Below are 17,702 nucleotides of genomic sequence, written 5' to 3'. Positions count from 1 at the left end.
ACCCCTATCAACCTTGAGAAATCAAATGATCCCCCAGTGCTCCATTCATTTGTACCTTGTTCTCTTTCCTACTTTATTCCCCTAGCTGGAAATCCTCAGTGGAGGAGACAAAAGCCCAAAGCCGTGGCAGATGTCACTGGCACCACAGAAAACAACAGCCATGGATTTGTTGAAAGAGCCACAGGATGTGCCTACAACGTTATCCCACTTCTGCTTCCTCTCCTCACAGCTCTGGCAGGTGAGAGGCCATTCCACATTTCCCCTGTACACAGAAACCAGGAACCTTCTTGACTAATTAAAGAGAAGTTCATCCAAATGTTAGTTGTCATTGCACCCTCATTTCTCACTCAATCACCCTCCTGTGAAGCAAACCTCACATCCCTTTTGATCAGACTAGGATCTGCAGTCACCATCAATTTCGGGGCACATGAGCATGGGGCTGAGGACAACATGCTGGGAGCATCTCCTGCTTGCCCACGTGCCTGTGACCAGTGCAAGACATCTGTGACCTTTCAGCTTATTAATATTAATGCCACTAATTGTAGCTGACGGGGCAATTGGGCTGAAAATCATCCAAAACAAAACAGGAATCAGCAACTGAGACAGATCGGTGAAACCAGCAGAGCCCTGGGTCAGTTGTTTGCAGAGTCAATTATCCACATCCCATGGAAAGTGCACTTCAAAAGGACGAGCTTCGGAAGGAGGAGGGAAGGAAATGCAATCGGGTCTATATTTGGCACTCTGATCTTCAAACGAGGCAAGATCATTTTATACATTTTTTCTGTGAGGAGATCTTTTTCTCCTTTCTCTTTTCCAAACCAGATTGCTCCCTCCTTGTTCATTACAAAATGTTTGTCTGAAAAATTTTGCTCTCAATCAATTTATGCAACCCCACAGCCTTTAAATCCTGCCTTTAATGATGCTGCTCTCAGCTGGCTTGCAGAGGGCTGGAGCTGAAGTGCTATAAACAATCTTCCCTGTGTCATGCTAGAAGAAAAAAAATCCAGTTCCTTCTCTGTGCCGTGTCAGCCTTATGGGAAATGCACAATAAAGAGCAGTAACAATTTATTTTCATCATTAGATACTCAATAAGTAGAAATTGAGAAATGCATTTCTCAAGTGGTTGAGCTGATCTAAATAAACAAAAGGGGGAAAAATTACTTAGAGCAACATCTGAGCTATTCCTGTGATTCTTCACAAATCAAGTCCTTCCAGTTGCTCTTACTAAAATGGTGTAATAAACAGTAAAAACCACCTGACAAGTTTGAAATGGAAGAGCTTTCAGGACAAGTATCCTCCATTCACCTGCGCAGGGGGACCCCAGGAGGCTGCACACCAGCCCAATGTAGCCAGAGGAGGAGGAGGAAGAAGATGGTCACAACTCTGATGTCTTTCTATCCATCACACATGCCAGGGAGGAGGCACCAGCTTTCATCTTCTTGCACTGCTGCATCCCTCTCTTCCCCAGCAGGTTTGGGCTTTTCTTGTGCTTTCCCCCACCTCTCACCCTGTGGAAGAGCATGAAAGCACGAGGTTTTTGGCACTCAGGACTCCCCTTATGAGGGCAGCCCCTCCACGGAGCCCAGAATGGGAACTCAGAGAGGTTGGAGAAGGGGCTCAAGGAGAAGCTGTGGTTACACAGGGTCAGGCCATTATGCAACAGCACAGAGCACAGCAGCACTGCCAAGTTCCAGGCAACCTGGAGCTCATTACAGATTAGTTAAGTCTTGGCCAAATTCAATAAGCCTGTTCACAAGCTTAAGGTTAAGTAAAGCCTGGCACCGAGGCAGGGGCTAAATAGTGCAAAAATGGAAAACCACCTTAAGAAACAGCTCCCTGAAGACAGTCCCATATTGCACTCTGCTTGTGATTAGAGATTTTAATTACAAAGGTGAATGGTGAAGGCTTGAAATGGTGACATTTCTTTTCTTTTCCAAAATAAGTGAGCCCACACATTCCCTCCTGGAAGGTACTTGCTGAGATTTGCTTTCAGGGGAACAGCTGGAAGTGTTTGTCTTGCAGCACATTTCCCAGGTCTGACCTCAGCATTTTCAGGATCCTGTGTGATGCATAAGACATGGAGTGCCAAAGAATAATTATATATCCTTGGCATAATTATCTCTGCTCTCTATCTTTTTCCCATTTCTTCTTCCACCACTAAACCCTTCTGGCATAACTTCTGAATTCCAGCTGTTTGCCTTGGATGCCAGTCCAAGCACACTCCCAGAACAGGATCCTGGTGGGTGCTGCAGATATCTGAGCACACCACTGTGGAGAAAACAGGATTGGTCCCCACAGCCTGGCCCTGCCGTGCCATCCTCATCTGAACACGTACCTCTGCAGTAAGACAAAGTTCCACTCCCCACCAACCACATGCTTACATTTTCCTCCTCCAAACTCTTAGCTGAGGGCAAGGTTCAAGCCCAGAACTTCTGAGCTGTTGACTCCCCCACGGGCAAGTCAAGCTCTGTCAGGCTGGTAACTCTCAGAGGTTGTGGTCTATCAGGTGACTGTTGGGTGTCCTAAACCAAATTAATTCCTACATAGGCTGGAGTGCTCTACAGCAGGGAAGGAGTGAAATTCTCCCCCCAAAAGCCCCTGAAGTACAAATTCTTCTCCTGCCTGCAGAACAAGCTCACCCATAGTCTGGTGGTGACCAAACTCCCCCAAACACACATACAACCCACAGCATATCACATGAGAGCAGCATATTCACTTGTCAAAGGAAAGTTAGGCGTGGCTGGCTTAAATGAAGTAAAATTTGGATGCCAAAGCACCAGCAGCAATAGGTTTTTCAGCATCTCAGTGAGCAATTGCAGATACACAGGGTTCACCACCCACACAGGAACTGTGGATGTGAAGAGATGGGTGCAAAGCCATGAATGGTGCCCAAACCCCAAGGACTTTATCTCTCTGTTTCCCCCACTCCCCCATGCAAACACTGAAATTTAACTTCAGGCAACAAACAGCACAGGATCATTTGATGCAACAGTTCTGAAAGACGCTGTGCACCAGCACAGCCACGCTCTGGATGGCTCTGGATTTCCTCAGTGAAGTGCTGGATGGGCCAGAAAATGACATGGGTCCAGCTGACCACAGCCCTGCAGTGCCACACAGCACACCCAGCAATGGGCACTGAAAATGGTGCACCTCTCCAGTGGATTGGCATAACCAAAGAGGCATGAAGAGGGCACCAGGGTCACAAATGACACTTGAATCACCTTTCCCAACAGAATGATAAATAAATCAATCAAAGCAGTGCAGTCTCAAGCCTCCACATCCCTCCATGCACGCACCTGGCTTCCTGTGTTCGGGCTCATTTAACACCAGCATTAACAATCACATTCCCAAGCTCTTCCAAGGCTGGCCTCTTTCTGTAGCCATGCCTCCACAACTACCCAGCTCCAGCTCCCAAGGTTCTCACAATATTTTTTCCCAGACGAGTCCAACACTACCACTGCTGATCCCAGGAACTGCCCTACAGCTGCCAGCCTGGTACAGGTCAGGTGAGGCAGAAATGTATGAGAAAAATGTGGAAAGTTTGGGAAGGAAAACAGGCAGAGGGCAGTAATGCTGGAGGTGGAGAGAGGACAGTGTGGTGGTTTTCTCGTGCTGCCAGCCCACTGCTCAGCTTGCTGTGGGCTGACACTCAACCTGCAGGATGCATTTACAGATTTTCACCAAAAAGTCCCAGTTCTCCAAGAGAATGGTGAGGGAACTGATGAGTCATGGAAGCAGAGGGCGTTGGGTGGCAGAGCTGTGCTGACAAGAGCAGAGAATAAACATGACCTTTGCTGAACTTGTAAAGAAATACAAAAATGTTTTAACACCTTCCAGGACATCTCCTGCTTCACCTTTGGATAGACAGGTTTTGGCTGGAAGACTTGGAAGAAGCAGAAGGAAAAGAGAAGAGCTGCAGGGGAGCAGATCTTGAGGATATGGGGCAAACTGATGAGACTGATGCTCCTGTCTCCCATCAGCTACTGCTGGACTCACCTACCCAGGGACCACATGCACCAAACCCAGGCTGCCTTTTTCTGCAGCTCCAGTGCAACACCTGTGCCAGGTGAGTCAGCATGCAGCACTGCACATGTCCTGCAAGCCAGGAGCACACCAGCCCCACGTTGGATTTGTGGGCAGCAGCACAGCTCCACAGCTGGGGCATGTGCAGCCCAGCCCAGACAGAAAGAGCAAACACAGGATCATTCCCTCTCCATATGTCACAAATGATGTCATGACTTTGCTTCATCTCAGTTCTCAGGACCATATCCTGCCTGCAGGCAGCTCCCACAGTCTCAGTATTTCTGCTTTAAGGAACTCAAACTGGGAAAGGGAAAAAAATAGAGAGGAATTTTTGTATTGAACACATGCGGGTCAATGATTATGCAGAGATAAAAATTACACAATTAACACATCAGCATGTGGCCACACTGACAGTGCAGAAAGGCTGCAGAGCATCTGCCTGAGCTGCCAGGGCACTGAGAGATGCAGGATGTGGGAGCTCCTCAGCTCCTGCTCTACCCCACCCCAACCCATGTTGCTGTTGGCAGCCCTTAGCAGAAAGTATTGGGAGAGGAGGTAAGAATGCAGAGACTCAATTCCCTCTATAATTTCATCCCTGAATGCCAGTTAAACACATCAATGTTTAAAAGGGCTCAGAGTGACCACAGACCCCAAGCCCCACAGGGAGCAGAAGGGAAAGCAGCACCTCTGCCACTGCTGTGACCCCACAATGTGTCAGAAGGATGCCAGCTGAAAATTGCCACAGCCAGCATTGCCCCACACCTCCCAGCAGGTCAAAAGGGCCAAAGCAAAGCTGAGCAGTGAGAGGCAGCCCAGGGTGGGGAGAGAAGCTCGTTGCTATTTTTCCACTTGTGAACAAATAAGCTCCTATTTTATCATCAGCACTGGGAAGATTGTTTCATGAATCAGGACAATCACATTTACGTTTCAAATTCGTCAGAGCTGCAAGTAGCAAAAAATAGACAGGTTTTAGTGGGGAAAAAGTTTGGCAAGAGGGTGGCAGGGAGGAAGGATTAGAGCAAATTTAAAGAAAGCAGGGAAGGAGTTCCCTTGCCCAATACTTTCTCTGCACCCACAATAAAGCCGGCAAACCTAAAAAGAGAGAGTCTGTACAGTCTGTAATTGAAGGAGCGAAAGCCACAGTTAAAACAGTCTAAAAAGGCCAAGCCCTGAGAAAGGCAACTGGAATCCCTTATCTTTGGATGGAAAAGAATGTGCTCCCTGAGATTAATGACGTGTTTACCCGAAAGGAAATCGCCGCCCTTCTGAAGCAGCGAGTGTTTGTTCCTCCCGAGTCCCTGTTTTCTGCTCCAGAGCTGATCTCCCAAACCTCCTGTTTAAAGTCAACACACAATGCGGCTTCCTGCTGCTGGGGGCTCCGGGGGATCCCACCGTTAGCCCTCTCCCCAAAACCACCCTCCGCCGCCCCTGCGCATCCCCGCCAGCAGCGGCAGGGACAATCCCGGGGGATTCGGGTGTCCCCGAGGGCAGGAGCGGCCCCGGGACGGGCGTCCCGCTGCAGGGCGGGGAATCACCCCCGGGCACAAACACAGCTCAGCCGGGCAGACAGATGAGCAAGCGGGGATGCTGACAGCGCTGTCGAGGGAAAGCACCCCGGGCGACCTCTTCTTAAATCGCTCAGGGGTTCGGCAGCGCGTCCTGCAGCTCAGCCTGCCGCAGGATGCTTCTTGGAAAGAGGCTTGGCATCAGCCAGTGCAATGCTCTGCTGTGTTAGAGGAGGCCTGGGGGCACACGGGATCTCTGCTCTGAATATCCTCAGGCGAGCAGGAAAAACTGGAGCAGAAGCGCCAGGGCCGATCTGTTTGAGGAAACCTGGAGTAAAAAAGCGTCATCATCCCTTTATTTATCATTTTTGGTAACTGCACCCCCCGTCTCCCCGTGGAGCATCCCAGCCATGAGCATCAGGCCACGAGCACCTCCTCTCCCTGAAGGCAATGGACCTGCAGCACCGGGGGCTAAAAATAGCATAAAAGGCAGAATAAACAAAGGGAGCTGCTTAAATCTGTCTCCGATGTTTGTCTTTAGCTAATGGAGCAATTTTCATCTGCAGGATGCTGTCACCTCTCTCAGATCAGGAGACAGCCTACGCTTCCCCCAAGCTCCCCCCAGCCACAACACATCTCCTGCAGGACTGGACGGGCTGGGAGGAAATGCTAATTTCTGCCCAGCTCCCCTGCGCCTGCTTTATCTCTGCCTCAGCTTCTGGGGAAAGTGGAAAACCACTAACGTACACAAGAGCACACTCTGAGCCTGCACAGACAGCTCCTCATCACAAAAGCACTGCTTCAATAAAGGAAAACTTAGGAATGTGAAAGTAGCTAGTAGAGCTCTTTGGCACTTTGTCTCTACAGGTTGGTGGGGTTTAATAATTTTTTTTCCAAAAAAAAAAAAAGCCAGAAAATGAACATTTTCTGCAGTTAGAAACTCTGAAATTCTGGTTAGGAGAAAAAAAAATATTTTAACACAGGTGTTTCAACTTTTTAAATTCTTCTTATGTTTTGCATTATTTAATGCTGAGCACTAGACTTGCTGTAATATATAAATCCTTCCATTAGTATTTGATTTCTCTGATGTGGTATTTTCAGCCTGGCTTATTCTGTGGTATTTAAAGCAGCTGGCAAAAATTATTTTATTCATTGCAAAGAGGACAAGGAGTACCGTGTCCCTTTCTCCATCCTTCTTCCAGGAAAATAGTTTTCATCAATGTGGTATCATTATCAATTACAGAATGGTATTTCTTGGAAGTCATGCCCAGAGTGCCCAGCTGTGGGAGGCTCTGAAGAACTTCTCCAGTGAAAAGCCCTAGGCTGGAGAGATCAGAATTTCGGCTGAGTCAAGGCACAACAATTGGAGGAAAATGAGTGGCAGTTCAGTGGTGATGACACACATCCTTTGGACTTTGGAGTGACCTCCCCTCCATCTCAGAGCCACTCTGTGTATTGTCTGGGACAAAGCCCAAACCATCCTGATCAAATCCCCATCTTTCAAAGGAAAGATGATACAACTTAATCCAGCAGATCCTGCCATAGGCCTTCTGCCACCCTCATGACTACAGCATCCCATGCTCCCAGCTTCCCACAATAAATTATGGATATGTTATCCACATGACAGTGGTACTTCAAAAGAAAACTATTCCTTTTGTTGCCTTTTAATTTTGTGTCTAAAAGGATAGCTTGTTTTTATTTTTGGAAGGTTTTTATTATCCTCTATATGCAACACACACAGAGCTACAGCCTTAAGTCTGGCTTCAGAAAGCAAATCAAACCAAACAGCATTTGATTTTGGAAAGGTTGAGCAAGATGTTGTCACCTAAAAGGATTTTTTGTTTGCTTGTTTGAAACTATTAATTTAATTCTGTGTATGTCATAGAATACATTTTCCCTAAAAAAATCAATTTTTCAATGGATAATTTTCCCCCTTACGGTGAAAAAGAAAACCAGAAAGAACCACTGAGCCACCAGGTACAACCAGGATAAAATCCCTTACTTCCAGGCAAAAAAGGCCAAAAATTGTTAACACAAGCCAGGAGAGTGGATGAAGAGCAGATAAGGACCTATCCCACACAAAGTTTTCTCTTTAGCCTAGGAGAGAAATCCAAACTAGAAGTGAAGTGGCTGGAGGAAGAATCTAATGTCTAGAAGTTATCTTAATAAATAAAATCTCTAAATAAGGAAAGCTGATTCAGGGCACAGCTGAACTGTGATTGGAATTAAACACTTGAGGGAATGAAAAAAAGAAGAGGCAAAAGATCTCCATCATTTGAAAACTATTATATGGTTCCACCAAAAAAAAAAAAAAAGAGGAAAAAAAAATCAGTACAATTATATAAAGCTGTCCCATCCAAACACAGCAATGAGGAGAGAGGGAGAAATTGTGGGATGATTATACATCTTCCTCAAACCAGTGAGTTTCATTAGCTCTGTAGAATTAAACAAGTTGCTGCTGAAGGAGGGCCTGCACAGGAGGTTTTATGGGAGGGGTGGATGGGGAAAGCCCACATAAAGGCAGAGTCTAGCAGGGAACAAAACCAGCCAAGGTGTCTCAGGATTTATTTACAAGTTCTAGGCAGATGAGCTTAGCATTGCTTCACAGGGAAACAGTGAATCAATTAAAGGTTAAATCAGTGTGTACAAAACCTCCTGTGTACATCAGGAACTCTATCACCTACTGAGCAAGCTTAAACCTGTAAGAACCTCAGCAAGCCCTCTCCTGGCTCCAGGGCCAGCCAGTACAGGACAGCCCCATTCGGTGTCACATTTTAGGGTCTCAGGGCTCTGCTCATCCTCAGCAGCTCGTGGCACAGGGCTGCTCACTCCCATGGCTGCTCAGATGGAGCTGCCCAGAGAAGACCGAAGAGCACCAGAGATCTTCCAACCAAGCTGGTTCAATGCAAAAAGGAAGGACAACAGATTGTGCCAAGCCCTCAAGAGACCCAAAACAGTGGGTTTAGGCTGCAGGAAGAGGAGATAAACCTGGCATAGCTGTGACTAGAGCAGGGTGCCCCAAGGATGCAGCAAAAGATCCACCACTGGAATTTTTTAGGAGCAGATTGGATGTGCCCAGCGCAGCCCAGGAGGTGCAGGAGGGCAGGGCAGGACCCGCAGACCCGGAGCCCTCCTCCCTCCGTGCCCACCTCCTGGCAGATGCCTCGGGGCGGCTCGGGAATCCCGGGGGGCTCGGCAGATGCCAGCCCCAGCCCCGGGGCACGGCAGCTGTGCTGGCACCTGAACATCTGCAGCAATCGAGGCTGCTGCTCCTCAACGCAGTGCTACCGCTGGATGTCCTCCAGCAGGGAAACACCGTGAAAACCTACCTACAAACAGGGCTGCATCTCAAGCTAGCCGCTCTGGTTTTTTTCTTCTAAATAAACTGCTTTAAATACCTACTTCAGAGAACCTGGACAGAGTGCTGTAGCTTTCCTCTCACTATCTAAATAAGGCCTCTAACAATGTTATCACTTTCCAAAACACATCTGTCCCGCAGCTCCTAGCCCAGACAATTGGCAGGTAACCAGTTAATAAATGTCTTCGCCAGACTGTTGAATAGGCTGGCCCCGACTCAAGAGTGATGTCAGGGCCATTCAATGCACTATAATTGGAAAAACCTGGGAAAAGCAATCCCATGTTTTTTAATAAATAAAGAGTGAATTAGCAGCCTCCTGCCTTTATTCACCACGGTGTGTACCTTGTGCAGTAGCAAAGTGGGATTTTACTTTTTTTTCTGCTGCCGCTCGCACGGTGATTTCTGCTTGGGATTTGATGCCAGTTTCCAGATGTGTCTCAGGCCAGGAAGTCAGCAATCAGCCTGGATAAAGCCTCTGGGATTTGCTGCAGACCATCTTTTGACACACACATCCTTCCTGCACCCTCTCTTATGATACTGGGGCACACCCCTTATGCCCAAAAATAAAATAAAACAACCCAGAACCAAGCAGAAGCCCCTGATTAGGATGCTTTGATCACTTTCCTATTCCATCTCTGGGAATATTTTTAATTAATTCAGTCCATCGAGGCCCCAGAGGCAGCATTTGAGGCATCTTTACAACACCAGAGTGTCTATATACATAAATCACTTCAACAATTGCAGGTTCCCTGTCTGCTGGAGCAGCTCCAGGCAAAACTCATCTCCCACAAATCCTCACCAGTGGTACCCACAGGACAGCATCAGCTCCCCAGCTCGGCCATAGAACATTGGAGGGGGATGAATCCTCCAAAGCACTTGTCCTCAGAGGAATACATGAAGATGATAAATGAGTTTTCTGGGGTCTGTGTGAGCAGCTTAGGGAAGCTGAAACCCAAGCGGGTGACACGAAGGATGTGGTTTGCATGGAAAATAATCCCAAGCAGAAGCACCCTGACAGCAATATGCTTTTCAAACCTCCCTGCATCCCTGAGAAAGGCACTACCCAGATTTCCCAGCCTGAGGAGAGGGGTTCAGCCCCACACAGCCAAGCTCCACGCTCACCCCAGCCACGTGGTACCACCTACTGCAGGACCGGGGAATCCCAGCCCAAGGGGACACAATTACTGAATTACTAACAAGATCATTTATTTCTCACCCCCACCGGGCATTTAAGAGGCTGCTGTTGGGCCTCTTGGGACTCCTTTCATCTCCCCATCAAAGCACAACCAAATTAACACCATCCCTCCTGCCGGGGGTGCCCCCCCTCTGCTTTCACAGGGCACCTGGGAGCCACTGCCAAAACAGGAAAGCAGGCGCCTCATTGAAAGGGAGTATTTGGGAGTCACCCTACACAAAAATTAGCAGAGATATGCTAGGAAAATAAAATAGTGGGCATTAACGGACGGCTTATCTCCTTTTTTCCGTGACTCTAATGTTCAGGATGTGAAAAGGCTAAAAAAGTTTCACATACTGTTCTGAGAAACTGGTCAGGGAGAGGAGCATCCTCTCCTCTGCTTTCACCGCTCCTCCCGAAATAACTCAGGTTGATGTTGAGGTATGGACCTCCACCATTAAAATACAGACACACACAAGCCAAAACAACCCTGCATTGCTACTATGAAAATTCGTAGCTAGTGCCGGGTCTTGGTGATGGGTTGAAAAGTCGAGCACTGACTGATTTCAATTCACCTGTGTTAGGTTTGCTAAAAACACGAGGGAGAAAGGGAATAGGGATGTCTCCTGTCTGAAGGAAGGAGCACGGGGGTCTCTGTTCCCGGAGGAGGAACTGAACTTCAGGCTGAGTGGCCAGAGGCAGCTCAAGGAGGCTGGTTCTCAGACAGAACAGGGAGCCCCTCTCCTTGCTACCCACCCTTGGCCGAGATCCCAGCCTGGGACCGTGACCAAGCCCCAGGGGAAGTGCCAGCTGGAGCCAAGGGAGGATTTAGGATTAACTCCAAACAATCAGCCAGTCCCACCCCACCCTGCAAGCAGCCTGTGGAAAGGAGCAAAAGCCCTGGGGGCCAGGCAGAGGGACAGGGTAGCCTGGCAGCAAGCAGGCTTGCAGGCCCAGAGGGGTCAGCAGTGTCTGAACAAGTGACCCAGAGCACTCCCTGCCTGCTGGAGGCACTCAGCTCCTCCAGCCCCTGCTCCTGGCTGCAGGAGCCCAGCTGGCTCTTGGAGCATGAGCAAGCCACAGCAAGAGAGAGGAAAAAAAAAGGAGAAAGAGCAGCAGGAAGCCCTGCTGAGAAGCCCCCTTTTGTGTAAACATGCTCCGTCCTCAGACTAAAAATAAAGGCAAACCACAGGAAGGGAGTGAGTGCTTGGACAATATCCGATTTGGTGTGTGCCTGGGTGTGAGCTGCGGGAATGGGGAGAAGAGCAGGGGACTCCACCCAGCCCAGCCACACAAAGGCAGCCAGTTAAGACCTTCAAGATGGACAGGCATTCCTGGAGATTATTTAAATTCAAGCAACTGCTGCTTGGCAGATGTGCAGTCCCTTCGTGGCTGCGCAGCACTTGGAAATGTTCAGTGAGGGAAAAGGCTGCCGTGGCAGAAAAGGCAGGATGGCTGCACAAGGCCCATTTTACAGGGTCAGAGACTGAGACCCAAGGCTGTGAACTGAAACCCCATAAACCTGCCATAAAACAAGGACATGACCCAGACAAGCTGTCAGCTACAATCCAGCTCGCAGCTCCAGCCTCAAAAACCACCTCTCCCTGCCTGCTGCCTTTGCATCTCAGCTCCTGCTGCGGCCACAGAACCAAACTGAAAGCCCCTGCACACTTCTGAGGGCTGATCAGCGGCGTGCCCACCCCAAAGGGCTCCCAAATGCTTCCCCTGCTGCTGGGCTTCGGTGCACAGCACCCTGCCCTCGTCACCAGCTGCCTCTGGAGGCTGGAGCTGCAGCACCACCTGCGTGTCCCACCTGCAGGCTCCTCGCAGGAGGGATGCTCTGCTGGTGGGTGCCATCCCAAGAGACAGGCATCCATCCATCCATCCATCCATCCATCCATCCATCCATCCATCCATCCATCCATCCATCCGTGCGGCACAGAAAGCGGCAGCCCAGCGGGAGGAGGCTCCTCGGAGCCCGGCGCTCACCCTCGGTGCTGACACACCGCTCAGAGGCCTTCTGGGGAAATGCAGCGCTCGGAGGATGCCCCGGCCCGGGCTGCGGGGAGGCAGCGCTCACACCGGGGCCGTGGCAGCGCCGCCACCCGCGGCTGTCCCAGCCCAGGGCAGCTGCTCCGGGGCGCCGGCAGGGCTCGGGTCGGGACCATCAGCCTCATTCCTTCCAGGAGCCCTCCTCTCGTTAGTCAGCCTTGGCTGAACTGCAGCATCTGCCATGCTCAGCCGCCTCCTTTCCCTTCCTGTCTCTATTTTCTGACAGAAGAAAATGACGGTGCTCGGCAGTGGAGGAAATCAAAGACAACTGCGGTGGCCTCCACTCGGGCATGTTTCCTGCTGACGTTTGTATTCCTTTAATTCTTGCCTCCTGGTCCTGTGTTCACTTTCCTACTACCTGGTCTCACCTCCAGTATTCATTTTTCTCTACTATTAGGAAGGCCTACTAGGAGCACAACAAAACTCCAACACATTCCCCCCAGCCCCGTTTCCTCTAGAAAACAACTTCCTAGGGAACACAGCTGTTTGGAGCAGGTCACTTGCTCTCTCTGCAAAACACACCGCAGCAACACAACTGTCCCTGCTTCTTTCTCATTTCCAAGTAGGCTGAAACTTTCACGGGCTCTCATTTGGGGCATTTCCTACATGCTAAATAGAAAGTGTAAATGCCTTTCCATGAGGCTCTGTCTGGCAGCTGCTTCTGTCCCCACACCACCATCCCTGCACACCACAGCAGCAGCACAAAATAAAGCAGCAGCATGAATGACACTTGTGCCATCGGTGCTGCCAGTGCCCACATGACACCTCCCGCTCCCCAGCCCAGCTGCTGGATCACAGCTGCCAAGGAAAACTGAAGACCTTTCCTTAAACTCACTTTAGTAGGTCACTTGCCACCCCCCAAGGTGCTGCTGGACACAGAGGAAGCCAAGAAAAAGGTGACACCTTCTGTTTACTCAGCTAATTGCACTTCATTATCGCCCTGAAATGCGTTAGCAAACAGACAGAAGAAAGGGAACTGGGCTTGGTGTGAGCAGGGCTGCAGGAGGGAGCCCTGAACCTCCCCTTGCCTGAGCTGGAGCTGTCACTGCAGGCTGAGCTCAGGCTGGGAAAAGCCAGCGGGAGAACTCCCACTCGTGGGTCCTGGAGAGCCCAGCAGTGCCCTGCCCTCGCCCAGCTCCCTGCTCGGACACAGCCCTGGCCAGCAGACCCAGCAGAGGGCACGGCACAGCCGGGTCCAAGGGACCTCAAGGCGTCCAGACAAGATCCCCAAGGCTCAAATTCACAATCCTCCTTTTCCACAGGCACAGTGCTGAGTCAGGCAGCAGAAGGCTACAAAGAACACTGCAGACACAGATGCTCTCTGTTGTTAGAAAACCTCCAAGTGAAACATAACAGGAGCAGAAATTGAGAGTTCAGCCCCTGGGGTTAAACACTTAAATTAATAAGGCATCTTTGGTCATGCTCTGGAAACACTCCTTGCGAAATTATGGCTTGTCTCTAAAAGACCAGTACCAAAGGACAGGGACAGACACATCTGGAAGCTCTGAGCCCTGCCACTGTCCAAGTGAGTGTCACTTCACAAACACAGCTAAGGAGAAAACCCCAGGAACTAATCCCTGCTGACCCCCATGCAGTGAACCCCCAGTTTTACCTGGATCAAGATGTGTAAAGGACCCAATGACAAAGTCCAGTGTTGAGACAGCCAGCAGGAAGAGCAGCAGGAGCTGGAGCCTGATGATCCACTTCACCCCAGCCAAATTGATCCCCAGCAGGCCGAGCAGGACAGCCAGGGAGATGCCCCGCACTGCCCAGATGTTGCTGAGGCTCAGGACGCCTGCAATGGACTCTGCAAAGCCAGTGATGTACATGGCACCTGCAACACACTGAGGGACAGGGCTCGGTGAGTGCCCACAGAGAAAAAGGGATCCCATCCACAGCCCCATGCCAGGCTGGGGAGGCTCTGTTCAGACAGACAGACAGACAGACAGAGCTTTTGGCAGTGATTGGGCAGACAGGGAAGGCTGGGTTCCACTGCAACAACTCTCCAGGAGAAACCACACCGGCTCCTCTGAGAGAAAAGGATGAGTCAACCTCTGGTTCTTCCCCTCTTCTGTTTCTCCGGAGGAAAGGGTCCCAGCTCAACACCTGCCTGAAGAGCAGCAGTTTGTTTCCCCCTTCACTGCCTCCTGGGGGTTATTTTTAACTCAGGGTTTAATTTGGACGCAAACTCTGATGTTTCTCGGGCTCCCCATCTCGCTGCTGGAATGGAGGCTGCCCTTTGGAGGAGAGCAGGCTGTGGGAGCCATGCCTCCCTGGGCTCCCAGGAAAGCTGCCTGTTTGCCTTGCAGCAGGACAGGACACACTCTGGGGCTGAGAGCCTGCAGGACAGGACATCTGCAGCACAGGCTCAAACACCACTGCAGCACAACAACCCAAAACACCAGGAGGTTTCACTCCAGAAATTCCTGCCAGCTGACATTCCAGCAACAGCCCTTCCAGTGCATGGCATCCCTGGAAAAGCAGGTCAGGGCAGACAGCTGCATTTGATATGGCTGGTGTGACCTTGGGTCCAGCAACCCCACCATCCCAGTGCACAGCTGAGGGATGTGCAGCTCCCACACGACTGGAAGGGACAAAAGACAGCAGGAGCAGAGCCCTCATTCCCTGCAGATCCCCCACCTGGGACTGAGCCAGCACTGCTCCACTGAGGCTGCTCAGGACAACCTGCCCATCCCCAGGAGCTGCAGGGTTGGTGTGGTTTTCAGCAAGGCTGATGGCATGCAGATGTTCAGAGTCGGGCACCAACAGCTTGGAGATCCGGGGGGATTCCCTTCCAGGCAGACACCTGGATCAGGGGAGCTGCACCCTGAGGGTCTACAGCCAGTCATTCCCCATCGCCCCAGCGAGAACAGGGAACAGGGAGCACCCCATTTCTGGCAGCAGCTGCCTTAGGGCAGAGGTTACAGCACCCCTGAGCATCCTGGAGCAGAGGATCAGCCTGCAGCTGGTGCAGGGCACGTTGGGCAGAAAGCAGAGCTGAGAAAGGAAAGGCATCAGCAGCTTTTGGGAGCAGGCAAAGTGATTTTAAGTGAGCTGCCAGCTCCCAGCCCCTGTGCACACAGGATGCCAAGCCAGGGGCCAGGGCTGCTGCAGCCCAGCTTTTACGACCCTCAGGACAGGCTGGAACCTGATTGCTTTCCCAGATGGGATCCTCTCAGAGAGCAAGAGTGGAAAATCTGACAGGAAGGATTCTCATGTGTGGCCCATTTCCATATCTTGGCTTGTGCCTGGGTTCAGTTCGTGTTTTATGGACACTTGCTTTTAATCTGGAGTGAAAGGAGAAGAGGGGATTATTTTTGGTTTGGGGGCTGTTCAGGGGTTTTGGAGATTGCTGTAAGCCAGTCAGTTAAAAACAAACCTCCATAAAAACGCTCCTCTGCTCACCACATTTTATACTGTTCATAACATCTTTATGGGGGGAGAGGGTTAAGTTACTGTAGGTTTAAGTGATTATTTTCCATTCTTTTTGTAGACTACTTGTGTATTTTTGTGCCTCACCCCCCCAACAGCTCCTTGGGATCTTTCAGAAAATCCAGAACTGTGACTTTTGGCTCACAAGAAGTCAATTAGCTGTGCCCAGCTCTCCTCCCACACCAGCTCCACTTCTGCTGGCTCCCACAGAGAAGCAGCCAAGGCTTGCCCCATCCCTAAGGGTACATGGAGCATGCCAAGACCAACCTGCCAGTCCACAGCCGCTCACTGAGCTTTGCTTGGCCACCCTGGCCTCTCCTGCTCCGTTTGATTTCAGTCGCCCACCAGCAAGGGCATGTCCTGGCAATGGGGGTAGTTTGGGATGGGAGGACGTGTCCTGCATGGCTTGTCCAGACACTCAGCTCCTCCAGCAGGGTGCCCCATGCCAGGCAGCACCTTGCCATGCACAGGCTTGCTCCCTGTGGTGCTCTCCCACGCTGCATTACCCAGATTTCACTTGAAATATTGCTTTCTGCAGCAGGACAGCACAAGATTAAAATTTGCATTGCAAAGTTTCCAAACTTTCTTTGAATAACTTTTTAAAATTACCTGGCCAAAAATGTAAAGGAGGCCAATGGTGCCCCCTACTTGACCTCCAAGGACAGTAGAAATCATGGAGTAGACTCCTCCACTTCCAATGCTGCACTTCTCACACACCCCAATTCCAGACAGGACTGTCACCAGGGCAACCAGAATGACAAAGGACACCAGAAACATGCCCATTACAATGCCAGTGTTTCCCTGGAATGAAAAAAAAATCCAAAAAATCAAATAAAGATTAATTCACACCAATCTGCTGGGACAGAATAAGAACTTACCACCTCTAGCCACTAGTGAACTATGGATCTGGAGTCATTACAGATTAAAAGAAACACACACAGACCCCCCTACTTGTCTAATTAACGTAATTGATTGCCAAATTTAGAGCCTTTATTAGCACCCCTTTGATGAGAACCCGTCTTGTCCTGGAGCCTGGGGCTGGGCAGACCTTTGCATGAGCAGGTTCTGCTCTGTCAATGGGCTCCTCCATGAATCACTGATTTTGTCCACTGGTTTAAAAGGAATGAGGTCAAACAATGATTCAGCCACCACAGTCAGGGGATCACTGCTTGTCTGCATGGTTTAGAATGACATGCCTAAAAAAAAAAACACCCAAAACACTTTCATAACAAAAAGCAGTTTCAAAATTGAACCCATGGGATTTGCAACGACTGATTTATTAACAGCATCGAGCTCGCATTTTAATTTTTCAGAACATTTACCTTTGAAAGCTCTGATCCCTGCAAACAATGAGATGCCAAAGAACAAAACCCCAAAGGCAAGGCAGCGTGGAAGATAAATAATGCTCTCACAAAGCAGCCAGTGCCGGCCCTTACCCGGGGGTGTGCTCAGAGGGGCAGGTGGCTCTCACCCTGCCTGGCCTCAGGAGACTTTTCTGCACAGGATTCAGCCCCACAGAAAAAAAACCCAGTCCTTCCTGCCTGGGGCAGAGGGAGGCTCCAGGAGGAGCTGCTGCACCCGCTGCTGTGTGGCAAAGAGGTCTCTGAACAAACACAGCTGCAGGTCCCCGTTGGCAAATTTAAATGCCAGCACAACCCCTTTCTTTGGAGGGGTTCAGTTTGCCATTTAGGGTCAGATTTTCAGAAAGAAAAGGTGCTTGGTACCTCCAAAAGAATTTAAGAACTCTTCTGAGCTCAGGACCTTCCCACTCACTTGCACATGGCTGTAATTTATTTTCCAGGGTCAGGAGTTTTCCCTCGTGCTCCAGCCCACCTTCCCCTGCTGACAAATCACTCAGGCCAGTGCACAGAACCAGAAGGCTCCTCCAGTGCCCAGGGCTTTGTTAACATCTGGCTTCCCTTCCTTTTACCCCTATTCCAGGCCATGTCCATATCCCCTCTTTCCAGCAATGCTCATCTCTGAGGTCATGCTAGCCATGATGTAGTTTTTATCACCGTTGCTTCCCTGCTCTGGGGTTGGTTGAAATCCCAGATTCTTTTTCCTTTTCTCTTTTTTTTTGTGAAAAAAAAGAGAAACATGTCCAGGATGTTGGTATCATCATAAAATCCTATTTTGGTTCAGCATCCTGCTGCCTTTG

The 17,702-nt window shown here is 50.0% G+C and overlaps 1 protein-coding gene across 1 annotated transcript in view; it reads right to left on the bottom strand.

Moving 5' to 3' along the window:
- The window catches only part of SLC12A8 (solute carrier family 12 member 8), a gene marked incomplete at both ends in the record, with an annotated part of 45,358 nt that overhangs the window by 25,221 nt on the left and 2,435 nt on the right, over positions 1-17,702 (bottom strand). Inside the window, 2 exons of the mRNA XM_084209027.1 lie at positions 13,725-13,956; positions 16,154-16,345. Coding sequence (XP_084065153.1) covers positions 13,725-13,956; positions 16,154-16,345 — 424 coding nt within the window. The remainder of the gene's footprint in view (positions 1-13,724; positions 13,957-16,153; positions 16,346-17,702) is intronic.

Source organism: Fringilla coelebs (assembly GCF_963513975.1).
Source record: "Fringilla coelebs genome assembly, chromosome: 7".
NCBI classification, from domain to species: Eukaryota; Metazoa; Chordata; class Aves; order Passeriformes; family Fringillidae; genus Fringilla; species Fringilla coelebs.
Note: the sequence above shows the minus strand (reverse complement) of the source record. Positions and strands in the feature narration are given on the sequence as shown.